Source organism: Pithys albifrons, chromosome 16 (assembly GCF_047495875.1).
Source record: "Pithys albifrons albifrons isolate INPA30051 chromosome 16, PitAlb_v1, whole genome shotgun sequence".
In the NCBI taxonomy this organism is placed as follows: domain Eukaryota; kingdom Metazoa; phylum Chordata; class Aves; order Passeriformes; family Thamnophilidae; genus Pithys; species Pithys albifrons.
Window position 1 is genome coordinate 7,873,208 of NC_092473.1, and position 26,775 is coordinate 7,899,982.

General features: G+C 41.4%; 1 protein-coding gene across 2 annotated transcripts; it reads right to left on the reverse strand.

Moving 5' to 3' along the window:
* Positions 1 to 65: 65 nt before the first annotated feature.
* Positions 66 to 26,260, reverse strand: PDXDC1 (pyridoxal dependent decarboxylase domain containing 1). 2 transcript variants are annotated; one of them, XM_071571539.1, is made up of 23 exons: positions 26,131 to 26,260; positions 20,162 to 20,235; positions 19,593 to 19,658; positions 18,876 to 18,959; positions 17,807 to 17,974; positions 17,076 to 17,265; positions 15,491 to 15,559; positions 14,918 to 14,996; positions 14,305 to 14,389; positions 13,413 to 13,461; positions 13,205 to 13,306; positions 12,929 to 13,054; positions 11,806 to 11,856; positions 10,606 to 10,669; positions 9,219 to 9,307; positions 8,417 to 8,522; positions 7,234 to 7,405; positions 6,504 to 6,622; positions 5,568 to 5,689; positions 4,116 to 4,208; positions 3,927 to 4,023; positions 2,748 to 2,852; positions 66 to 1,949 (listed from the first exon to the last, which is right to left on the reverse strand). In XM_071571539.1, exons 1-23 carry the CDS (start codon positions 26,149 to 26,151, stop codon positions 1,690 to 1,692), a joined length of 2,391 nt encoding a protein of 796 aa, XP_071427640.1. In that variant the 5' UTR covers positions 26,152 to 26,260; the 3' UTR covers positions 66 to 1,689. The 2 variants fall into 2 exon arrangements, with proteins under 2 accessions (XP_071427640.1, XP_071427641.1); XM_071571540.1 differs by having other exon boundaries at positions 17,807 to 17,953; positions 26,131 to 26,258.
* Between the last annotated feature and the right edge of the window lie 515 nt (positions 26,261 to 26,775).

The following is a 26,775-nucleotide window of genomic DNA, read 5'->3' on the forward strand; positions in this document are numbered from 1 at the left end:
GTGCACACACAGTGAAAGAAAGTTGCACACACTTAAGAGTTTGCTTCCATAAGATAAGAACTTAATTCCAGAGTAATAATTGGAAGAATCTTTATTGAAACATTCAGATAAGTATCTAAAGAATGAAGCTCATTCCAACAAAACTACTGATTTAACACTTCCAAATATAAAAACATTAAAAATTAATCCTTGTGGTGATAACTTTATTCTGAACAAATTACTCTTATTAACATACTTCATTGCACCAAAGAAACCAAGGAGGAAGACTAGTCAACTTAATTGCTTTTGCACTTTAGAAAAATTGCACTGATTTACATAAATTACCCCAACAGCAAAATTAACCTTGTTTATGGCATCCCAGCCCCACAGGTGTGAGGAACTCAGTCAAAGCAGGTGACAGTATAATTCAGAACCCCCAAATTTTTCAGATTATCAAAGTCCCACTACCACTACATCCATTTTGGTATTAATGGATACCCATTGGGAGGGGAAGAAAAAACCCAGTATTTGAATCCAGTTCTAGAGGGATGGGATGGTTTGCATCAAAATCACATAATTTGGGGAAAGCAATAATTTCCAGAGATCTTTCCGCAAGAGGCTCTGAAAATTTGCAGCACAGTGATTAAGATGATCCAGGGGGAAAACACTTTCACACCTTAGGTTTTGATTTATCCAAAGCTCTGCTTGTGCATTAAGTAGTCCCAGACACTCAGAAGTTGTGCTGTACTGTAAGTAATCTAATTAATTCTTTTGAGTCTGTACAATCCTACCAGAGGTAAGTTACTGTTACTCAAAAAATAAGTGTTGAAACCATCACAAATGTATTGGTTTTTCAAGCTTTACTACAACTATCTTTAAAAATACACAACAGAAAGAACTCCAGTTACACCACATCGACGTGTCCGAGCGGATTTGGTGTATGAATGCCGTGCAAAGGAACGGAACGGTGCCTTGGTGATCCTTCCCAGGGGTGGAGGCAGGAAGCTGGTCAGGCATGCAGAGGCACTATTTCTGTCTAAAAGGCTTAGAACTCATGAACTCAGTCCCCACTGTACCCAGGGCCGTGGCTGGATGGGTGAAATCCAACAGCAGAACTAAGGGATGCTGGCTGAGCACTCCCCAGTGACCCCTATTTACATGGGCACCCACCCCCCAGGGTGCTGGGCAAGGTGCTGGGTCAGGTAACAAAAGGGAAGCAAGACAAAGTAGTGTGACTGCAGGAGAGGCTAAACTGAATTTTAAATACTAAAAAGGTGAACAACCAGGAGTCATTTGGGGTTTTTTTATAAAGTGTAGTAGCATAAGATCATTTGGTAATTACTGGGTGCAACTGTACTTTTAACTGTGCATGGCTGATGGTTTGTTAGCAAGTGTTACCATGCAGAGATTCCTGCAGGAAGAATAACTGCCAAGTGTTCTTACAAATGTTTATGAGCACTTAATAAATTTCACTACTGCTTTGGTGGCACTGACATGTGGAGGATTAAAGCAACTGTAACAAGTGTTGTATGATAAGAGAAATCTCTGTCCCAGGGGAGGGAATTTATATTTGTGCAAAATCCCAGTTAATAAGTTACAGTAGTTATTACTGTACTAGTGTGTGGCACTGTTCACATTTTCAATGCATCAGTAACACCCTGCCCTGGGCATGGGCTTCCTCAGCAAAGTCTGAAATCCACACTCTGGATTTTATCTGGCACTTGCTTGTTCCTCTCCCCTCGTGCAGTTGGGTGGTGGTTTGTCACTGTGAGTGTCCTCACTGTTTGTCTGTGCCTGTGCCACCTCCTTCTGCTCCTCTGTTTTTTCTGTCTCCAAAGGTCCTTGCTCTTGGCCTGGGGATAGAGCTGGGGGTCTCTGATCCATCTTCTCCAGGTCATCACAGTGGCTGATGGAACTGGTCTCACTGAACCCATCAGAGCTTCTTAGAGACCTTTTAAAAGCTTTCTGACCTGTGAAGTGTTGGAAGCACACAGTACCCATGAGGTCAGCAACCACAGAAAGTTCAGTTTTAAAGGAAATACTGGAACTCTACAACTGCAAAGAAGTAGATTTTGTTTGGGTGCTACTTTGTACCCTAATTATAGACCCACTCCCTTGCAATTAGAGACAGGTCTGCAAAGTAATTCCACCTGTCACCGTTTCCTGTGTATGCAGAGACAGAACTGAGCTGAAACCACACTGCCTGCACACACACACTGAAGTCATTCCAGGGGAAAAAGCTGCATGGCAAACCACAGGCTGGAAGCCACCAGCTCAAAAGATGAGTTAAAACTGTGGGTTTCCTGCCAATCAAATCAGCATTAATTACTAATGAACTACACAGAGAATGCTATAGATTAAACAGATCTTAGAATGGCTTTGTCCACAAAATACTTGGTAGCAACAGAAATGCAGTTGCTGAACTATGTGATTACACGCTGTTAGGCTTCTATTTCAAATAGAACTTTTGGCTTGTTACCTGCTCATTTTTAAAGCTCAATAACCTCGTAATATTCCAGAGGAAGATTCCAGACTTCACAGGCAGTTGTCAGTTAATGGGATGATAACTTCTGAAGTCCCAGGAAGAATGTGTGGGGAGAAAAAGAGGCTTGGGTGGTGTTCTGTGCCGTGTGTACATTATGATTTTTAAGGCAGTACAAAATGAGCCCCAGTGCCAGGTATTATGGGAGATGGAAAATCATGTGGATCATCCTGTATCAGGATGTTTTAGCAAGCTTTGGAAATTGAACTAAGACACACAAACTCACCAGGAAGTCTTTGCTTTGCAAGGCTGGAAGTGGGAGTTGGTGGTGGAGTAGTGCCTGTTCCTTGGGCCTTTGATACATATGTGGATTCCGTGGATTCCAGAGAGCCTGCAGGTTAAAAAGAATAAAAGCTGACTATAACCCAAGCTGGACAAGTTTTCTGTTTGTATTTATAAGGTATGTAAGTCTTACTGTTGATGCGCATTTCTTAAACTGCATGTGCTGGTTGAGTTCAAACTGCCACATGGTGGTGGATCCATGTCCGAGTCCCCAGGGACACCAGTGCTGAGACTTCAAAAATGAATAGTTTCCCCTCACACTTACTTCACAACACTGCTACACCCTGTAGTCCCTTTTCCTTTCTTCACTGGACACTTGACATCTTCCCAGCTGCAAGCTATGGAGCAGTGCACATGGAAGGGGATCCAACCATGCAGGTTGGAACCCGGCCGTTCTCCACTGTGAGAACCTGCCAGTTGGTGCATCCAGAATCAGAAAGGCCCCAAGGGCAGCAAGAAGCCTTCCCTGCAGGTGACAGACACAGCTAGCTGGGCCCTTGTTCCAGGTGTGACAGACACTGCTGAGTCCAGGAATATTCATAAGACTCTGCCACAGTATTTTTACAGGGAGATTCTTTCCCATTGCACTATTCTGTTCATTACCATCTCCCACACAGCCCAGTTCATGCCAGTCCCCAGCTGGCTTTAAGCTGTCCTTGTTGGACATGCCCTGTTTAGCACAGACCAACCCTTCCAGCGTGGCAATAGCCAGGTGATATTCCAGCCTGGATTTCAGACAGACATCCCATTCCAGGGCACAGCAGAACACAGTGCAAGCACGGCGGGGAGGATGCACCTGCAGGGGGAGCAGCAAGCTGAGGCCAAGCTACCCCACCAGCTCACATATTTTAAACTCCAAACTCCTGCAGCGTGTGCAGCCAAAAGTCACAGAAATCATTCCTCTATTAATAAATGCTGATGCCTATCACAGCCCTTTTAATGTGACAACATGTAAGAACAAAACGTGAACTGTAAAGTGAGTGTAGAAGATCCTTCCCAAGTGTTACAGAAATGGTGCAAAGCCTGTTGCTGTGCCTCCTGTCCCCCAGGATGATCCCAGCACAGCACTGTAGGTTCAGCACAGCACTGGAAGCAGCACCAAGGGCAGCAAACACAGCCCTACCTGCTGTTAAATTGAATGTCCTTCCCTTGGGAGAGGCTTGGAAGGGAGAAAACCAGTTCAGCACAGAGCCCACCACAGGAATCTGTCGCAGCAGCCCCTGCAAACACAACCCAACACTGGCTGGTGAGGAAGTGACCCACTTGGGACAGGGTAACTCAAGGTGCCAGAAGCTGATCTTTACAGCCTTACCTCTTCCAGAAGTCGTTCTTCATTTGCTTTCTGAAGCTGGAGCTGTGCTTCCTGTATCCCTTTTCTAACAACTTCAGTCATGTTTTCCAACAGCTAATAAAACCCAGAAATAATTATTTATATTATTTGGACTTGAAATTGTCTTTTTAGTTCAGGTTTTCAGGATCTAGAGAGGGTATTCAGATATTTTTCTCATTGAAGACAGTATTTGACAATCTCTATTTCATTATGGTTGTAAATTAAAGAATGTAGAGGCCAACTGCAGGATCTTTTACAATTAAACTCAGAGAAGAGAATGTAATTTTAAACAGGAATGGTATTTTTTCCTTACACTTGTTACTGTCACTTAATAAAAAGGAAAAAGAGGAACCTGCTCCTTTCCCCTGTGGGAGAGGTCAGGCAGGAATTAAGCCCCACAGAAAGCTCAATACCCTGAGGCATTGGCTACAGGAGAGAGTGCGATGGAATTGCATTTGGAGTACCAGGAAGGACCACTGTGAAGATGTTTATCTTCAGTTTTGGTTCTGCCTTTTATTGTATTTACTTCATGTCCTCAGGGCAGGCTGGGACTGAGTAGGTTTTCTCTAAAAGCTTCCCTCTTGTACCAACCATCCCTCACCCACATGGGACAAGTGGCAGCTCCCAGGTGGGTTCTGCTGCTCAGTTTGGGATCAAAGGGTGTAGGATCCTCTCAGTGTCAGTACTCTACAGGCAAAGCTTTCTTCTGTCACCCTCAGAGCACCACAGGGAGTCAGGAGTGGGCAGGAGATCTCCAGAAAACACTGCTAGAAAAAAACTCATTGCCAAAAGCAACATATTCCCATGGGCAGAAATAGGCCAAGGATTTCTGAAGTTCTATTTATTTTTTAGGTGAGTAAATACCCAAGACCAGAGGAAATAAGGGGCAGATGTTCACTTGTGATGCAGGTCATTTAGGAATTTTCCTTTAGGGAACATTTGGAGAACTCTACTCAGGTAAATGCTTTGACAAACAGAAGTTGCATCATCAGCTTTATTACTTCAATAGGTTATTTGTAATTTCTGGCTTTAAGCCACCAATTTAAAATTTTTCACATGTTTTAGGGCATAGTCTCATCTTAAAACTGGCATATAAGGAATCTCAATCCCACCACATCAAGCAGTGAAGAGAAACACCAGCTCACAATCAACCCCCGCCTTGTTTTTTAACAGCTTAAATTTTAGTGACAGAATGAGTCTATTTCAGTACCACTAAAGTTTTTCATTAGAACTGCTGCACACAGGACCATGAACACAAATCCAAACATCCTCAGAATATCATAATCTGTAAAAAAATGTTCCTTCCACAGTAATTAAGACTGTTGTGGGCAATTATAACTTTTACTTTCACAAGGAACAAAACCACGTCCTGAAGCCAATATGAAAGGGGAAAAAAAAAGGTGCTGAAATGTTTTGTGATTTATTAATACATACTCTAGAGTTTTCTTCAATTTCTCTGCCTGTTGCTGCAATGGTTTCAACCAGCTCTGAGACATCCAGGTCCTCTGTGACCATGCCAATGTAAACACAGTTCTTCTGCCCTCCAAATTCTGGACCTGTGAGCACAGGGAGAATCAAGTCTTTGTGATGAACAAACACAGTCTTGCAATGGCTGCAACACTTGTGTGTGAATGGGGAAAAATTACTACAGTAATTACCCCCTTTAGTAATTAAGGGCAGGATCTGCACGGGTATAAGTTATGCAGCCTAAAAGTTCAGCCCTGGGGGTTTTCAAAGACAGAAAACATAAATCTGAGCAAGAAAAACGGAGGGTATTTTATACAGCCAAGGAGTTGTACTATAAATATCAGCACTGAATATGCTTCAAACTCCTTGACTTTCTGCCATTTACAGATTACTTGGTTCCACTACTGGAGGGCACTTAGTTCTTGAAAGCTGCCTAGAACAAGATCAGAGTTCAGAGTAAGCAAATTAACACTACTTCAGCTGTCATGTGGCACTGTATATATGAAAGTGTTGCTAATTATCACAAAAGTCATCTGCAGCTTTTAATCCAGCTACAGAGAGCAGTGAAACCATCAGTGCCAGTGGGTTTGGAATGAGATCTGCTTTTCAGTAGATCCAACACTGCTGGAGGAGGCTCAGTGTACAGAGGAACTCTGCAGCTTTTGTTCTTTCTGCCATGGGAACCCTTCTTGTCTCATCGTCCATAAGTCAGTTCTCACAAGTATTCCTGGGAATGGTGCACTTTGCTCACCTGGTGAGCAGTTCCCAACTGAAACAGGAGGAAGGAGTCACAGATGTTCTGACTACAATACCCACATAGGCAGCAGCTAATTTTGCATTATAATGACCTATCAAACCATTCTAACACAGCTGGGACAGAAGGGTTTTAAATAGTGCAGTTACCCAAAGAAAAAGTGAGATCTGACTCCAGTTCATTTAACTTTTTCAGAAGTTCTGCATTGATTTTTTCTAGTTCTTTCTCTTGTTTGTCATCATTCTTCTCATCACTGTGGTAGTTGTACCTTCAAACAAAGCCAAGAAACAGTAATTTTACTTTACAGTACATTAAAAAATACCTGCACATTTATCGTGTTTTATATTTTATGAACAAAAACATCTGAGGATGTTACAGCTCAGATGAGCAAGTTTATTGCATTTGTAACCAGAGATTGAGCCTGCTGCTGGAAACTCAACTCCATAGATTTCCAGTTAATATACTGATTATACTTGAACTGTTCTGACTATACAGAGTTGTTCCCACAGGATCAGAACAGGCACTTGGAGGGTTTTTTCTGGTGCTATTCAGCATATCAGTGAGTGCCATTACAGAGAAAACCATCAGTTACCATTGGCTAAATACAGGATGCCCTTGCACATTGCCCATCCCTCCAGTGGAGCCCCACACTGCCTCCAACATTAAAACTGGTACCCTAATTTTGCCAAAAGAGCTCTGCAGCTTTTCTTTAAAAATATAATCAAAGTAAACAGCATTATAAAGCACTCAAAAGCTTCAACTGGGTGCAAAGACAGATAATCAGCAAACAATACATCCAAATCATCATTGAAGAGACCACGTAACTCCTGTCTATTAAAGCACAGTCTGTGCAAATACAGAATGAAGAAAATAATTTACCTCACAACACCTAACCCTGGCCAGCCAAGGTCCTCAATATACAACAGGCCAACTGTTCTTCTCACTTCTTGCTCAAATTCCTCCCTCAGCTGCAGTGTACTTGTCAATACTGGTATCTTCATCTTCAAGCAGTCCACTAACTGGTCAATGTCTTGTATTTCAGTTCCTAAAACTGAAGAGCAGATGTGTTAGTGAGTGGTAAATGTGATGGACATCACATAGATGTCTGAATGAGGTAATTTGTAAAGAAGCCTCTCTGCAAGTCAATTATAAATGGAATTTACAGACAGTATTGAATACCTTGATCTGTGTAAGTGGTTTTTTATTTCAGTTTTCTATCCACTGATACATCAAAATGAAAAGAAGTAAGGATTTCATAAAAAGCTAATAAAAAAGATTTTCTCATGTTACAAACTAATAAGGAAATGGTACAATTTCCTTTTTCATTACATCAGTAGCTGGGATCAGAAAAAAATCATCTTCCCATAGCCCGACTGATCACAAATTAGCTCCCATGCTGGTTTCAAACAAAACATCACAGCATCACCAAGTCATTTTATTCTAAAATCTACTTTTCTGTGCACACCAGGACCCTCTCACATGAGCCACTCCTCCCACACAAGCTAACAGGGGATACTGTGCATCACCCTAAGCCCCTGGCAAGCTGCTCTGTGCATCTGCCAAGGCTAAACAGAAAGCAGTACAACAGTGCTGGCTTAAACATGAAATTTAAGATACTTTCCAAAGCATCCCCCCCAATAATTATAGAAAAACCTATAGATTTAGTAAATAATTATTCTACTTAAGTAGCTATATTTTGAACACAGCATCTTGCAGTGTTGAAAGGTCAGGCACCAGGTGTTGAGCAGCTGAGAGAAGGAATGCAGCTGTTAGAAGCAAACACCTTCTCCCCTTGCTTTTCCTAATGAATTTATAAAATAACCAGTAGGAGTCTTTGTCTGCAGAGGCAGTGGGGCAATGGCACCCACAGCAGTTGAGCCACCACTAATGCCCCCAGTGCCAGGGCACAGCAGAATGATAAAGCTGAGACAGTTTGGTTTTGTTTAGAAGAAAGTCCTCACCACAGAGTTTCTGGAGCACACCTGCTGGTACAGCAGGAGATGGTTGGACAATTCTGTAGCAATCCCAGCTTTTACAAGGGGCTGAACAAAGAGAATGTTACCTGCAGAAGTCATCAGTGGGCTGAAACGCACACAGGTGCCTTCATCTTCCAGTTCCACCACATCGACTCCACTGGCAGGAACCAGCTGTGCCAGCTGCTCTCCCAGCTGCAGGGACAGGGCACAGTCAGAGACCCACACCAGCACGGCCTCCTGCAGCCCCTGCCCTCAGGACTGCCCACAGCCCAGGGGAGCCACATGCAGACAGTTTTCTGTACTCCTCAAAATCAGCTCTTGCAACAAAACACTCTGCCTTGCTGGGGATATGCCTAAGTTTGACAAACACTTAAAATAATGAAAATTCAGGATAAGCTGCAAGTGTTACACATCAGAAGTTTATGCAGAATTGTCATTGCCATTAAACATGCCATGATGACACCACAATCAATCCAATCCAGCCACGTGCTCAGTTCTGACAACACAGGTTTCTAGAACTGACTCTCCAGATCTGGAAGACAAAGCTGTCTATTCAAGAATACACAGACATTGTCAACAGAGTATCTGGCTGATTTAAAAGAATTCCAAAGTTTGCACATATTCCCAAAAGACCAAGGGAAAAATCAACAACTTAAGATGCAGGAAAGATTTCATCAGTAATTACATATAAAATAATCAAAAATGTGAAAACAACTTTGCTGCAGAGTAAATGAATCTTTCAAATCCAAAATACCTGCTAGTTTTGCAAAGGGTATCAGAGAGAGAGTAACTTTCAAACCGGTCTAACAGGTTTGTAACTCCTGAGGAACCCCTGAAGCATTCCACTGTCACTTCTCTTTCCCTAAAGAGAAAAGCATCCATTCTTACCCACTGGTTGAAAGTGTCATAAACGTGTCTTTCGTTGCTTATTATGGGGTGCTGAATAGTTGAGGCCTGTGCAGCACGGGAGGTCTGATCTGAATCCAAAGACACAAGAACCACAGAAGTGGATTTTTATTTACTTAGTTAAACAAAAGGCAACCTAAAATTTAGATAAAAGACAACTACATTTCCTAGATAATGTAACACATTTACTCCATGTTCTGGGCCTCAACCAGATGGACCTTTTTTATAAAGGTATGCTTAGCAGGATAAATACCAGAAGTAAAGCATAGTTGAATATAATTAAAAAAAACCACCTCAGTAAAATACTTCTGAGTTTTGAGGTTCAAATGCCCCAATGGAAATAAAACCAGTGTCTTCACAAAGCAAAATCCTGTCACAGCAGGCTGCAATATTTAATTTGATGCTTTCAGCTACTTTTTAATCAAGTTTTAATGATTATTTTGTTTGAAGCCACACAAAGATACTACTAAGAATTTGAGCCCATTATAAACATAAAACATGCAGAAATGGACATTTTACACTGTAATTCAGGTGGGTGACTTCTCCCCAGTAAAGCTTTTCCAATCAGTGCACAAAGCCACCCACCAAGTCACTGGAGCTGATGAATAGGTTTACTTTGTGAGCACAACCAGTAATTTCATTAAACTCCAAACCAATACTCCCTCATGCCCAACACAAAAAAAATCCACAGGCAATTTAAAACCAACACTCATAACAAAACCACACATTCTTCTAGAGGTGTTTTGCCACATTCCCACCCTCAGGGCACGCTCATACAAGCAGTACAGCAACATCCTCTGCTGTAACTGAGAGGATAAAATCCTCTTTCCTGGGAGCACATCTCAGTACAGATGTTCTGCTCAGAGAAACAAGTGGCTCCTGGATACCCGTGACAGCATTTCCAGAGCTGTTCTTGATGTGCTCTGCTGGTTTTTCAGTTACTGCAACAGCAAGTGTAACCAGTGAACCAGAGAAACGTGCTTGCCAGTGCCATGAGATGTTTGAAAGGAACAGAAAAACTGAACAAACCAAGATCTTCCCCCACCAGTACAGTCAAACACAGCCTGCAGTTTGTGAGACTTCCATCATCTGCTCTCAAGATGAAAATCATATGCAAATCTCTCTTCACTCAAGAAGGCAGAAAATTACTTGTTATGAAAATTTAAAACACTGCAGTCTATCTAAAAAAAGCAGCTGTCACGTGTGTGGATCCTGTCACTAGAATATGACCAGCATTCACCACCTTTTTAAAAGGATGCCACACAAGAGAAGTGCACCACTGTATCTCAAATTCATTTGATGAATTAGTCATTTAAAACACTGTAAAGAGATGGGGTTTTTTTCGTTCAGTTTTCAATAAATCACATACCTCTATTTGAGTATTCCTGGAAAAACTTGAAAACCACCACTGGTGAACTCAGTTCATCTTCAACCTTAAAAAAAATACATATTTTCTCATGCTTTTTTAAAGATTTAACACTGTGTATAATTCCTCAGACTGGTGAGCAGAGCATTTTGTTTTGACAGCAGTAACAAGGTTCACACTATCTCAGTACTAGAAGTTCACTCCAGGAGTGCAAACATCTCTAAACACAGGAGAGTCAGTAATTATTCTGTTAAAGAACTGTATTGATTTAAGGTATGCAGCATTCAAACTTGAGCACTATAATGTATAAAATCTAAACACAGTGATTAGCAAACATGCTCTATTGAAGAGTTTATTTACTTTTGAGTATTTTCAGATATTAACATTAAAAAATTCTCTTGGAAATCACCCCAGAATCCTTGGGAAACATCAAGAAAGTTCCAGCAGGAATGATAAGATTGTAATTGATCCTGCTTTGGGGATAAGAGAAATGGACTGGGCAACTGCTGGAGGCAATCTGAGGTTACAATTTACAATCCTAAAAATGCAGGGTTTATTTAAGTGGAAGGTTAAGTGATACAGTAACTTGAACCCCCAAGTCAATTAATACTCTTCAGCTTACTCTGCATATAATAAGCTGACTAGATTTTCTATACATCAAGTACCAATTAAATTGGGGGGCAGGGGTAGGGAGTAAAATCACCAAACCCTGTTGGACAGAACATCTCATAGAAACTGAATTTGGAATGATTATATGTAATTTCTAAAACTATTTCTGGTGTAAAAACCTCAGCTGGGATAATGTTTGTGTACAATTTCCCAGGGTTCGCATTGTGATCTCAACAGCAGGGAAAGATACTGACAGAATGTATTAAAGGCACTTATGGAAACTGGTTTCCATAGATTTATTGCTGAGAAAATCCATGTTTTAAGTGGAATTAAATCAACCTCTGTACACAATTCCTGGAGGTTGTTCTGTCAGCTCCCCTGAGTGCACGAGCACAGAGCGATGGAACAAACACACAGACGAGCTGTGAGATGTCACTGAACAACAGACCTTGACTAGAAAGATCCCAAGCATCTTCAAAACAATGGCTATGATTTGAGTAATATTTTTAAATATTTATTTTAGTCAAAGTAATTCTAATCATTTAACAGGCAGACACTAAGCTATAGAACCAAAGCATGAAAAGTAGACTGTACCGAAGTTTTAATGAAATCCAGGTTTTTCAAGTTTTCCAGCAGCCTTTGACTCTAGAAGACCACAGCAGAAGGGAAACAAAAGGAAGAGAAACAGTTTTTAAAGTTGAAAATTATTCTGAAAAACATTAAACAGTCACTACCAAAATCTCTGTTTTTTAAGAAACCCCTACAACACCTCAGAGAATTATCCAGTTTTCAGCTGTAAATTTAGAATGTAATGGAAAAATATTGTCTGGTATTAGTAAGACACTGACTACAAAGTGATTTTCACTAACAGTAAGTCTTGGTGTATTTGTTTACAAAGTTCCAGAGGTATTACAACTCCAGGAACCAACTAAAGCAGTGTGTAGCAGCAGTTAATTTTCTCAAAGCTATCACAGCCACTGGCTATGGTGGCTTCCTAACATGCTCTCATAAGAAAAGACATTCTTACATTGTGGTTTAAGACTATTAATAGACTGTTATAAAAGCTAAGATCAATCTTAGATGCCATAAAGTCTTAGTGACTAATGCCACTTTCTCACTCTTTTAGGTCTTTCATGCCAACATCATCTTCACTAACCACTACAGAAACTTCTCATTTCCATTTTGCCCCTCTGAATTTTTTGTATGTGCTGTACCTTTAAGAAAGTGCTCTGCATATAAAAAATGCATTTTGTACCTAACACATTATATTGGATCTTATTTTTACTAAGGGAAGGACTCAACTTCAAAAGTAATGCACATGCCACTGTATTTCAAGAAATGTTTTGAAGTCCTATTTACTAAAAGTAATTTACTGTAACTTAAATAAATACAATGCCAAGTAGGAAAATAAAGTCTTTCTCTGAACATGTTTCAAGCAAAAATAGTTGAGAAGTGACAAAGAAGGAAGGGATTATGTTATTTCACTGTTTAGAAAGAACAAAGACTGATTGTTTCTCAGTTAAAAAAATACAATCTCACAGTAAAAGCACATCCTTCCCCCAGCACTCTCCTCTGCTTTCATTCTTTCTAACAGCATGAACCCATGTGCTCTGCTGTCAACAGCCACAGCATTTTAGTTGGTTCTCCTACAGCACATCACAATAGTCACCAGCATCTATTAACAGCTATCATGAAACACTGCTAAGCTGTTGCTCACCAGCTGAGAGGCGTGTTTGATCCTCTCCACGATGCCATCATGGCCCAGGTACTGCAGGGACAGCCACAGAGGCAGCGCACGGAGCTTCTCCACCGGCTGACTCGAGGTCAGCCCGGCTGCCAAGGACTAGGGAAAACAAACAAAACACTATTAACCTCTCCTCAATGCTGCCCTTTTGACCAGCTTTTGCAAATTATAATTTAAATGTTTATCAAGAAGAAGATAAAAATCAAGATGTCAAGATCTTGAGAAGAGTGACTGAACAGTTGAACTCACCAAAGATGGATCCTCGTGTCTGTAGAGTGTCACTGCAGGCACAGCTGGGAGGCCCAGCCAGGACCCCAGGGTGAGAGTCATGCTGTCACATTTGGTAGCAGCCTGGAGTTTATTAAAGTAAGCAGAACATAAGCCATATATTTTCTGATTAGATCACAACCTTAGAATCTAGAGCACATTATTAAGTTTCTAGATGCAGTAAACATACCAGGACAGAAGAGGAGACATAACCCAAAGCCAAAGTTGCCAGATTCACACTGCAAAAAATATGTGGATTTAGCACACATTATATATGTATTAAGAGACAGCATTTTGATCTGCAGTTTAAATATTTCATGTTGATGTGTAAAGGGAGGTAATTTTTGTTCATATATTTCTCATTGACAACGCAGTAGATGTTGCCACTTGGTATCCCAAGACTGAAATCCGTTTCAATCCAGAAGTGTTTCAGTCCAACGTTTGGGGAAATCATTCCCTAAAGTCCTACCCATAATTTAGCATCAATTTGGTATCAGAAATAAAAAGTATGCAAATATAATGCTATAGTACGAAATATCAAGAGAAATAATCTCTCTACTCCATGCTCAAATTTACAGCACTGGAGTCTTTGCTGACATTGCCTGAGTTTGGTTTGACCCCCCTCCCAGTTCTGCTACACACTGCACTTGCTGCAGTCTTTCCTGAAAACTTTCACTGAAGTGTCATCCCTTCCATACTCATTTCATTCCCCCTTCTCATCCTCAGTAATCACTGTGTAACATCCTTCCTGACTCAGAAGGTCTTTCAGGCCTCCCTGGCCTAGAAATTCTTTTTATTCCTATTTCAAGCTCTTCAAAGAAAGGGCAGATAAGATCACCATATGAATAAAAGCAATCACTAATCTATGCTGAAATAACCCCTCCAATTAATTCTTCCTGTGTATGTAAATCAATTTCTATCTCAAAACAGCAAAATTATAACCATATAAAATGCTTAATATGACAAAATAAACCTGGCCTGATGGCTCACTACTAACTGATTAGCTCTAAAATTCCATGCTAAGAATTAGCTAGACTTGGTAATGAATACAGTTACACAGAGATATATTCCAAGTTCCATACCCTTCCACATGGAGCCACATGTTGTACTGCTCACAGAGCTCCTTCAGCCGGCCCAGCTTGTCCGTGTGTCCGGCGCCAGGAGTGCCTGGGTTGGACAGGGAAAAGGCAATGGCAGAGGGTCAGCCTGCAAACCAGGGCTCTGCAGAAAGCACCTCCTGTACTCACTGACATCTCAGATATTTTTCCAAGCCCAAAGCAAGTAACAGTCACCTCCATCATCTGTACTTAATGCAAATTTTGTCCATGAGCAGTTACGCTTAATTAGCTGGAAGAGAAACAATTTTTCCAGCTGAAGTTGATGGCACACCCATCAAAAAATACTGCAGTGTAAATGTGGAACTGATCTTCAACAAGACATCTGCCCTCACTAAAATAAGTTATATTAAAAAATCAACTGATATAAGCAGAAGTGCAACCACATAATCCAACTTTAAATCAGCTAAATAAAACCCCCTCTAGACAGATAATTATTGTGTGGTCATTAAGGTATCTCCTGATACTTCTTGATATGCAACCACTAAGCTGCTTAAGAAAATGTATTTTTATTTTTTTATTACCTATGTATTTGTGAAATAGCAGGTTTTATTTACTATTGTTTGTCCACAGCACTTACCAGCATTAGCCACAAGCAACAAAGGCAGTTTTCCAGACTCAACATCATCTTTAATCACTCTGTCCAACAAAGCAACATCCTGTTACCAATAAGAAAACAGTATGTTTGTCAAACTCCAAACTGCTTCTCCTGAATTCAAAAAATGCGTTAAGAGTAGAAATGGACAGCATTCTGAAGTTCTGAAAGACATTCTCAATGTCTTTGATTGTGGCTTTCAGTTTCTTCTTCTCAAAGGCAAAATAATCTGAAGGTCAAATAAAGCATTTTTGAAAAATACAACACAGATACATCATGTAGTTGGTAAAGGTACCTCCAACTACTTGTGTTGCAGAAATCTTGCACTAAAAAGCACCTTACTTAGATGCCATTCAAAATATTCTGCAAATCACATGTCCAGGATACAAGCTGCTTTTAGAAAATTTCCATCTATGGTTTGTACAGCTACAAAACAGAAGACTTGGAGGTTGACAAAGTTTATTAATAAGCTGTTCCTAACAATATAACTGACATTCATTTAATGAGGTTTAAAATAAAAGAAAAAACCAAAAGAGCTCTTAGGAAAGACAAACTTACCATTTGGTGCTGAGATCCAAACATGGTGTTACAAGGCACACGGCACATGCAGGAAAGGGGCAACCCAAGCTGCAAGAAAAAGGATGGAATTTCAGCAACTGAGAAATGCTCATTTCCTGCATTCACACAGATACACAAAAAAAACAATACAACAACAGAAAACTTAATATTAGATTATAAAGGAAGTTTCCTACTAAAACTTATAATCAAATTAATAGCAGAGAAAAACAATAGTCAGCTTTTAGTTGACTCGTCAATTGTGCTCAAGTTCTTTAATGAGGTACCAGTGTCCTTGACAACAGCCCAAACTTGATCCTTTTCTTGGCCACCCCTGCAATCAACACATCTACAAGCAATGTGTTATTTGTGCATGGGCCATGTCCCACTGGAAGTTCACAGTCACTTCACTATTGAGTAAAGATCACTAGACAATGAAATCCAGTTGATCATTCCTATCCATCACTGAAGAGAAGATTCAGCAAAATAAGAGGACTGCAGTTACAGACAGGTTTGCTTTGATTGTTTCATGTACAAGAAATTGAATTAGTATCTGATAATTCAGTTCCAGTTGTCTGCTCTACAATATACACAGCTGCTCAGAACTGAAGATGCAATGTTATCACTTTGAAATTCAGCAATCAGCTAATGTGGACAGGTTACCTTACACACAAAAGATAAGGCACTGGTATTATCAGCACACTCCAATCTGCACTCAGAAGCAAAAGGCTCCCAAAATACTGATCCTTACTACTATTTCTGCTATCAAAAAGTTTCAGTCAACAGCACCAACTTACTCCAACAAACTTTTATCAGCTACTTCCCAAGTCATTTTGGCCAAGACAAGTTCCATCTAAAATACCATTTTTATTTCTCTACAGTCTACATCTTTAATTTGTTGGTAGTACCTCTGCCTGCCTTCTCCAAAGGATTAAAAAACAAAGGCCCCACAAACTTGACTCTTCCTTTTCAGTGCATGTGGTGTATGAAAAGTATCACTAGTGCACCCAATGCTAGACAGACCATAGGAAAGTCTGTATATAGCTCAATGAGCTTATTTAAGTCTAAACACTCATGCAAATAACTACTTGGCAAAAGCCCTAAGTTTTAAGCATAATTAGGAAAAAATGGGTTTCTTTAAGGCACTGGGTTGTGGGGGTAATCTTAACTATCCCAAACAAGACCTTCTGAAATTGGATCAGCACAGCCTACTCTTCCCTTAATGGTTTTTCTTTTTAAAAAATATAGATGTTTCTTGAACACAGGAGTACAGGGGCATTATTCACTATTAACTGAATTCAGTACTAACTCTGCAATAATTCAATGCTTGCAAATACAGTATGTTTGGGCTTGGGTCTATTTCACCATGACCAACAGCTTATGCATAGCACAATGCAATCTAGAAACAATCACTCATTTTTAAGAAGTTAGCACGTAGGATCCTTTCACTGGAAATATTCAGAAAATTTCTCCTCCTCCCACTGTAACTCTGCTGCAAACAGAGGCTGTGAATGAAAACTGAAAGTATTTTTACCAGATTTACTTGCAAGCTCTACTTGCAGCCAAATCCCCACCTGACTGACGTTACCTGATTGCAGAGAGCTTGGCCCAGGCCTGTTCTGGCTGCAGCACTGATGTATATGACAGGCTGCTTACTGTAGAGTACATTAAATCCTTCTATTGTGTAATCCTCATAGCGCGTGTGAATGACAAGCCGGCAGATTTTTAGGAGACCTTCACGATCATCCTCATGATAATAAGCTGATCCATTTTCATACCTGCAAGAAAAGCCAAGTCAATATGACCAACAAAACCAACAGGGAGTTTAGTGACTAAAATGAACACTGACCAGCCAAGGAGCTCATCAAAGGACAAAGACAATAGAAAAAACCCCTTCTATTTTCCCAGGTTCAAGCAAATTAGGAGGAAACTTTGATAAGACAGGCTGAGATTAAACAATGAGGGAAGCCTAGTATATAATTCATTTAGACTCAGAGAAAGAATACGGAAGGAAAAACATCTAAGTTCCTAAGTTTGCCTTTACAGACTTTAAAACCTTGCTTACTAAGAGCAGAGTGCAGGAGGAAACACACTAAAGACTTTATTCTGGTTTAATATACATGTAAATTCTGGACTGATAATTTTAAAGAGAATGCAACCTGACATTCCTCAGGCTAAGTTAAGGTTGTGTTTCAGACCTTTCAACCATTTGTGGCTTTGTGACACAATGGTTCCTTCTGTTGAGATCTTCAGTCCAGTCACCCATTTTTAAACAACCATCACTACTTCATCACACACAAGTTATTCCCAGGGACTCACCTGAAAAGCCTGCAGAGCCAGAGAGTGGTATCAGAAAGGATCCTTGTTGTCAGTTTTCTCAGTCTTTCCCTGTCCAGCACTGATATATAGGCAGCCAAACTATGTCCCAGTAGAGCCATGTGACCCTGTTCACCAACATTTTGGAGTCTGCAAGTCAGAACAGAGTAACTGCCAACTAAATACAAGTCATGGATGTTATGGTAACTTCAGATCTATGAGGTTTCTAATGTAGAGTGACAGAACTCTTTGACATGCAATTTAAATACTTAGAGAGAAGCCCAGTGTATCACAGTCACCTTCCTGCCACTGTGCATTACACACTGAACTGCCAGAGCAGACAGAAGCACTTGCACTGCACCTGGCCCAGAAACAGCTTAGCTCCCTCTGAGCCAAACAGCCCCCACGAGCTGGAACTGAGCACCTTCTCTGCACTGGGACTTCTAAGTGCATCAAACACAGACCCTTCTCTCCTCACACAGAGGACACTCAGGAGACTTAACAGTTTTAGAGGCACAGCCTTTATTTGTTTTGTGGGGCTTTTTTGTTGGTTGGTCATTTTCTTGTGTGTTTTTTTAAATGCTCTTCAAATATTAAGTTTTCAGTATCTTCTGCAGAATTGGTATTATTTCCATTTGATAGAAAAACGGAAACCAATTTTATTTCCTTTTCTTTCTAAAGCTACAGAGGTCTATGGTATATACCAGTATTCAAAGCTTTAAGACTTTCAGACTTAAAACAACTTCCAGGAAGTAGAAAAAAATGAGCTGTCACCTCAAAAACAACTCCCTTGCATAACTCAATTTAGTAATTAGCAATGAAAGCTTTATCATTTTAAGAAAGCCAAGCCTCATGGATTATTCTGCTTCACTACACAGTACAAGGTGCCTTTAAAAAGTTGCCTGGTTGCACGATATTTTACACTTGAAAATATTTAATATATATACTTAAATATGTATATAAATTATATACACTTGTACATATATAGAGCTTATACTTAAATGTGTAATCTCTATAATAGAACACAACAAAATCAGTATCTTCCATGTACAGAAACTGGTACTGGCCTTACCGGTAGGACTGTGAAGTTTCCTCCTCCTCCTCCCCATGCATGAGGTTCTGGACTAACTGAAGTATGCTCACCATATCCTGGCCACTGGGGGGGGAAAACACAAACCACGTTAAAAAAAACCAAACAAAAAAGGTAAGTACCAGCATCTAAAAGAGGCCATGTGGGACACTGCACAGTGGGACATGAAGAAGACACTGCACTTCTACTGAGTGCCCAAAATAGCAGCAAAAATGGTTCACTGCTCTCAGAAAAACAGATCCCAAAGATGAGGATGCTGAATCAATAAATTCAAACCCCTACTTAATTATTGCAAGAGACTCTGAAAAATAAATCTACTCATATCTGAAAACTTGGACTGAAAAAGCCTTACTTGACAACACTGAATTATTATTGCTACAGAGCAAAGGAAAGTAATATCTGAGGATGTGCATTTTCCTTCACGTGAACCAGCTGCAGCTCAGAACTCAGCACCTCTCAGACAATCACCCACCCACTTTCAGGCAAACACAAGCCATGTCAGACTCCTGACACAATGCACTTGAACATGGTGAAATGGGCAGAGATCCACAAGACTTCAACTTTTGTAATTCCAACTAAAATTTACAGTAGTGTAAGAACTCACCTCTGACCACTGAAATTGCTTTTCATTCGTAGAAAAGATAATTCAGATTTTACATATTTTGAAAAGAGCCTTATCTAAAAACTGCTGCTGCCTACCTGCCTTGGAGCGGCCCAGGAATATCCTTCCGTGCATACTTCTTTTCATTCTCCTCCTCCACTTTTCTAAGTTAAAGACACAAGAATAAACTATGGCATTTAGTTTGTGTTTTATAACATCAAATAAGTAACTGACTTTGACTTGCAGAAATACATACTGACATGTTTGCAATCTATTTCACTGACAACAGGTTCATAAATAAATCCGATGAGACCAACACAAAAAGCTCAGATTGAATTTAAGAGTTGCCAAGTTGGTTTTTTCAATTCTTTAACAGAAAGCTTACAGAAAAGTCTCATACATACAGGAATTAAAAATTACTTGCACTGCAATAATAATAAAAAACCCCTTAACATCTCTGAATAAACAAGCTCACTGACTTTTTCTGAATATTACAGAACAAGCATAAAAATCCCCTCATTTGAGAAGCAAAGTGATTTGCAGAAGTGTAACCTTCAGAATGGCAATATCACCTTAAACTACTACGAAAATGAGTGTTTTTTCTGCTAATAACTCTCCCCTTCAGCACAAAGAGCTGCTGGGTTTGCATTGTCTCCTTTGCACACACCTCTGATTGTCTTCCAGCATCTTCATGGCTTCATTCAGATTCTTTCCCATTTCTGCCAGAGTAGGGTCGACCATCTTTCAGGAAAAAGAAAACAAGTTTTAAGAAAAAAAACCAAAAACATTTATCTTACTACTGTCCCCACAGAATCCTCAATACAAATTCATGCACTGGCCAAATTCTTTCAATTAGCCTGCAAGTAGTCATTTAAAAATAGTATGTTGAACATCCTGAACTCAAAATATGCACAAAATAAGAAAATTGTAGTAACTTGAAATAAACCAAAAGAAAACTCAACTGTGGTGTGGATTTTATTATTGATAGATCCAATCTCTTTCTGCACAAAGAAAGTCAGATTTTTTTTTCTGGCAAGTGAGTGTTCAAGTAAGTGTTCATTATAATACTTGAACTAAAAAAAAAGTATGTGCCACATTAGCCCAAGTAAATTTTTTCTTTTTCACAACAATTTCACACCAGCAATATTGCAATCCTATCCAAAATCATAAAAACCCCAAACAACCCCAAACCAAAATGAAGAATCTGCTAAGGGGCACCCTGAACCAGCAGTCAGCTCCAAGACAAGTAAGCAGCAGAATGCAAAGAACTGTCTCTTCCATGAACTTGGACCCAGGGGCCTGACCTAAATTTGTGATACATGAGAGATCTGGACAGGAACACTTATCCATTTAAGGATTAGATATCACTTGAAGCTTCCAGAGAATGTGAAAGGTGTCATCTGGCAGAGTCTGATTTACCTACAGTGAGTGACATTAAACTGAATTTGAAAAACAAATATACCCCAACATGAAGGTTTAAGGCCACACTACAGTAACACCCATCACATCAGAGAGCAAAGCCCGCTGATACTCAGGTGATGCTGGTACAGAATCTCCTTTCCCTGCCTCTGCATGGGCTCCATAAATTCCACACCAACCCTTTTCCAAGCCATCAGCCCACACACCACAAACTCTGGAGTTACCCCATAGGCTGCTGAAGGTGGGGGATACCAGGGGGGTGATGGGTTTGTTCAAAGAAAAAAATCCCAAACAAGTTTAATATCTGAACACACACTGTCCCACTGCAGGGATCCAGAATAGCTTGTCTGCCACAGCATTTGAGCAGCAGAGTTCCTAAAGGCCAGCATACTCTTTCTTTCCATCTCCATCACTGCAGATGGAACACACGGGACATGGGCAAATGCCTTCACTCGTGCAGATGCAGACACAAAGCAAGTTTAATCACAGAAGGCAACAGGAGTCATTTACATGAGGATTTTATACTATTTTCATCCAGAGGACTAATCAAGGAGTGAAAAAAAAATTAAGTTGAGAGTTACCATAAGTTCAAAGACTATTTTTACCAAAATATTTTGAGTTTTAACTCATATTACAGCAGGTGGCAGGTGGCTGAAAGAATCATTAGCCAGGCATGGGCACAGTGATCAGACCCAGACTGACAGCTCCATATTCCATGGCTTTGGCAGTGCCCAGGAACAAAAGGACACTGCAAGTACTGAGCAGTATTTCCTCACCAGAACTCCCAGCATTCAGCAATAAATAGATTTTTACACTTCCCTCTTCTGTAACATCCACTAAGGGCCACAACTTAATCTAGTACTGAGTGAAGAAGCAGTACAAATACAAAAAGTTCAAGACCTCATCATAGAGATTTAAAAAACCCAACACACACTGCAAGAACTCAATACTCAGGATTCAATATATACAGCTAAAAGCAAAACCTAAATACAATCTTTGGCAGTATTCCCACACAATTTAAGTGGTTTCCAGAGCTGTACCACATCAAAGAAACACTGAAAAGAAGTTGGGGAAAAAAATCAGTTTTCCTCCTGGGAGCCCTTAGGGGAGTAAATGACTGGACTAATTTACTGATTGTGACTATCTCATCATTTGCTTCAGGCTGCCATAAAACATGATCAGGGACTGGAAGGCAGTTACTTGTTTGAACCTCCCTTACCATCACCTGCAGATATTCAAGCAGATGAGCTGTAGATGAGGACACAAGATTTGGAGGCATTAAAAAAGGGCTCTGAGCTGCTTTTGCTACTAACATAAAACTCACATCACATGTTAAAAGCTGCACATGCTTACCTGTGACTCATCCTGCCTCACTAATGATTACTCACACATGAAACCCTTCTGCCAATAAGCTGGAAGAATAAATACATAAAATACAGCTTCAAAACTCTTAAGAAGATACAGTAAACTCCATAAAATGCTATGAAATCCAGGAAGTCTCTGAATACTGATGTGGGCTTAACTGGAAAATGAATCCCTTCTGAATTTTTCCAATTGCTAAGTGGATATGCAGCATCTTATTTTCTCCTCTGAATTATGGGAAGAGGAAGAACCCACCTTTTACAGGTGCATGCTGAACTCTAGACATGCTCCTCCTCTGCTCACATTAGTAAGGGCATGGAGGTGGGAAGCAGGAGACCTTCTGTTTATTTTAAGCAGCAAGAAAAATAGGTGTGGCAGAGTAGCAGCAACAAACCAATTAGTTCAGAAAGGTTTCTGAACACATTTTTATAACATGCCATAATAAATTACTATATTCCTTTAGTTTTATCTGTAAATGAGACCAAGTGTGTATAGAATCCAATCAGTAATAAACTAAATACTTTTTCCATGGTCTTGAACTGTTTTTACAAATGACTGGTGGGCAAGTTCTTGAATAGACCTCCTGAAGCACAGGACAACAAGCTTTTTGAGGGGGTTAAAACAGCTGCACTCAGTCCTGTCCTTCTCCAGGTCTGGCCCTGATCAGTCAGGGGAGCCTTTGACCAGTTACAGACATGCAATGTCCTCCCAAGCCCTGAGGAGGGACCAGCCATGGCTTCTTCCTTCCAGATGTCCATTCAGTCCCAACATCCCCTGCCTCCCTCAGCCCCTCACAGACCCTGATCTGCCTGGACTTTTATCATTCACTGCCTTCAAAATGTGTTAATCCAATTTACTAAGATTATCCTGCAACAGATTTGATTTGTGGTTACTTCCCTATTCTGTAACTAATCTATTTTTAAGCACTTTGAACTGTAAACTATTTATGATTTTATAGGCAGGATGTCACACCTTGGAGTCACTTGGCAGCTGGGGAGAGGATAAGGCACCATTCTCCTACTGTAATAAGGCTGAACATCAGGTGCAAATTAAAAAAAGAGAATATTGCTTCATATACCAACGTTTTAGAATCTTGGTTTTGTATTTCTATAGGCTGTACTCCTAATGAAATGAAGGGACAATTTTCAAACACCACATGAACTAGTGTGGTGCAAAGCAACTTGCAGGTGTAGCTCATTCCCTGTTCCATGGGAAGCACCCCTCAGTTTCCCACCACATTATTGTAACTGCCTGGGAGAAAGTTACCATCAAACACCCAAAACTATTCTCAACAGTAAATTCATCTCAAACAATATCAGAATTGTTTAGCCAAAAGAATATTGTGTTTATTCTCCAGGCTAAGAAAAGATAATAAAAAAGAAAGCAGCCACTTCATGACTGCTGGGCTTGAGTGAGAATGGCACTGAGTCCCCATAAGGCCTCTGATGATACATATTTGCTTTTTGAATCTTTATTATCGTCTCCTGACTCGCAGCAGGACCTGCAGGCAGGTGCTCTCACCAGTTTGCTGTCCAGTTACCAGGATGTTGTGGAAAATAGCACAGCAAAAAAGACAAAAGCCACAGGCTGAGAAGGAAACCAAACCAGGTGTTCATGTTTAGGGAAAACACTGTTGTAGAGACAGCAAGAAGTTACAAGGGGAAAATGTGCACTATTTTACCATTGACAAAGTCATCTAAGTTGAATAAAATCCTTCAGAAAATTGGTGACTTATGCCAAAATATGAATTGATGGAAAAATTATATATAATTCTAAAAAAACATAGCTGTGTTAGCCAAACTCATCAAATTTTACACAGTCTTCCAGAAGAATTTAAATCTGAAGTTCATCCCAAAAAAGATTTCTGGATTTCAGATAAAATTTATTGTAACTATACCACTTAAGACACACAATTAATACATTAAAAAAAAAGAAAAAAACCACACAAAAATGTATGATAAAACCAAGTTATTTTTCCATATCAAACTGTGAGATGGTTGGTGTGCACACCCATTTGTCCAACTCTACAGTGCTTTTCCTTGCAGTCCTATTGCACAATGTTGTCAATTCTCCTGAAGTTTCTCATCTGCTAAAAAAAGTCTTTCTCCATTTGCAAGAACCCGACTGCAGTCACTCAGTGTCACTGCATCACAGCTAATTAGGTGACTGTACCAAAATGGTTATGAAAAATACAAGGGTTTGACAAATTTTAACAGAAGTTAAAAAGTTTTTATCACTGGCATCCCAATAAGCTACACGTGTAAAACTATGAGAAGGAGAAAATCCATGGTTCAAGTAAAAGAGTCTCTGATCTGATAATACTTAAATAGCACAAGATAAGTGGACACACACTCCCTGAAGATAACTGTATCCCAGCTTGGATGAATTCCAAATTTACTTATTTAGGGAGATGACTTCTTGCTTTTTATTCTCAAGACTACATAAAATGGAAATTGTACAGATGTACCACAATCTTAACCAAAGACTCTTCCAAGAGGGCACTACCAAGTGACTAGAAGACCATAACTGTATTTTGGCATGTTATTATCCAGTGGGCTACAGTTTTTATCACCCATGAGGGAAAAGCCACAATAAATGAGAGTAAAAAATGCTAACTCTTTATACACATCTATCTGCATTTATTCAAAAATCAGCATGCAAGTTTTTGCAGGGCCATCACCATTACAGACTATGCCTTATGTCAACACAAATAAACAAAACATGTACTGGTTTTTAGGTATTTCATTTTTACACAGTGTTTTTATTGCTTCTTATGATGAGCTAGTCAAGCAGAGTTTATAAGAACTTTGTCAGTACTACACTTGCCATATACTAATGCACCTTCTTTAAAAAACTCCCTCTATTGTCTTGGAGTCCAGCTGATTGAGACCATACTCCAAGCTATTTCAATTGAGTTTTACTTAATAATAAAACCTTTCACAACAAGCAGTAGTCACTGTAACTTTCATCAGCACTAGGAAAGAACTTAAGCTTTGAAAAACTACAAAATACTCTATAACAGCCTGTTCTTCAAACTGTTTTGCTACCAACCCATTAGTCACATCCAAAAGGTACTACCTGAATTTCCCAACTATCCATTCTGCTGGAGCACATCCCACTCTGGGCAACCCCAAAGATGCCACAATACGCCACGTACAGTAAATGATACAGGGAGGGGTCTGTGCATGAACAACCCCTGAGCGCCCAAAGTGCTCCCCACTCCACAGGCACGGACAGCTGTGCCCAGGTGAGGGCAGGTGTGCCCAGGTGTGCCCAGGTGTGGGGCAGGTGAGGGCAGGTGTGCCCAGGTGAGGGCAGGTGTGCCCAGGTGTGGAGCAGGTGAGGGCAGCTGTGCCCAGGTGTGGGGCAGGTGAGGGCAGCTGTGCCCAGGTGAGGGCAGGTGTGCCCAGGTGTGGGCACCCCGCGGCGCTGTGACAGGGTCAGAAGGAGCACTGTCAGTCCCTCCCGGGCTACAGGGCCAATTCCTGCTCTGTACAGAGCGCTGGGCAGAACCGCAAACACAGCGCAGGCAACACTTCCGTGTAAAAAGGGAAAAAAAGGGTCAGCGACTATTTCCTTCATTCCCCTCCTGCCCTGCTGAAGGCTCGCATTCCCAGGCAAGAAGCTCCATTTTTTTTCCCTTTCCAAGAAAACAAACACCCACTCCCAAGCGTTTCCTGGTAGTTATCCCGAGTAGCTCCAGCCCCGGGACGCGGTGCCGGTCACACCCGCGGCCGGTAGGGCTTCTGCGCTCTCCCGAGAGGCGAAGCCGCCGCGCTCCGAGCCCCTCCCCGCGGTCGCAACCCCTCTGCCCGTCGCCGCCCCAGCCCGGCCCGGCCGGCGCTGCCCTCAGACCTTCTCCAGCGAAGCGTCCATGCCGCTCCCGGCCCGGCCCGGCCCGGCCCCGCCGCTCCACGCTGGCAGCGCTGACGGGGCCGCGCTCACCTGCCGCGGGACCGCCCCCGCCGCGCGCACCACCGCGCCGGGCCGCCGGGGGGGGCACGCCGCAGCCACACCGCGCACTGCGCGGCGGGCACTGCGCAGAGCAGCCTCCGCTCCCCCCACGCCGCGCCAGCTGGTGGAACGGTCCCGGAGAGGGGCCGGGGAGGTGACAGGTGGCGGCGCATGCGCATGGAGCGCGGCCCGCGCGGCCATGGCGCCCTCCGGGAAGCAGTGGCCGGGTTCGAGTTCTTGGTTCGAGTTCGCTCTTCGAGTCCTGGGTTCAAGTCCTGCCGCGAAGTGTCGTGGCGGCCCCGGGGCCCCGGGAGGGCTCCCCTCGGCTCCAGCCGTGGCAAACCGCTCGGTTGTCCCGCCGCTGTCGCCGGCACTGGCAGCAAAGCCTTTCCTCCGCGGACGGGCCCGAGAACGCGCACTGCCCGCGGCCCCACCATACACAAACCCGGGGCTCTGCCTGAGCTTTACTTCTGTGCCACCAAGTTGGGGTTTTTCCGTACATATCCCTCTTCCCTTTAGCGCCACTGATACTGTTGAATAGCACCC

Bases quoted from the DNA above. Each gene is read 5' to 3' on its own strand.
- PDXDC1 (XM_071571539.1), bottom strand. From the start codon at position 26,151: ATGGACGCTTCGCTGGAGAAG. The intron at 15,560-17,075 runs GTAACGTCAGTC...TTTTTCTTGCAG, and splicing joins GCCAAGCTCTCTGCAATCAG to CTTGGGTTGCCCCTTTCCTG. The intron at 6,623-7,233 runs GTAAATTATTTT...CTTTGTTTGAAG, and splicing joins CCAGGGTTAGGTGTTGTGAG to GTACAACTACCACAGTGATG.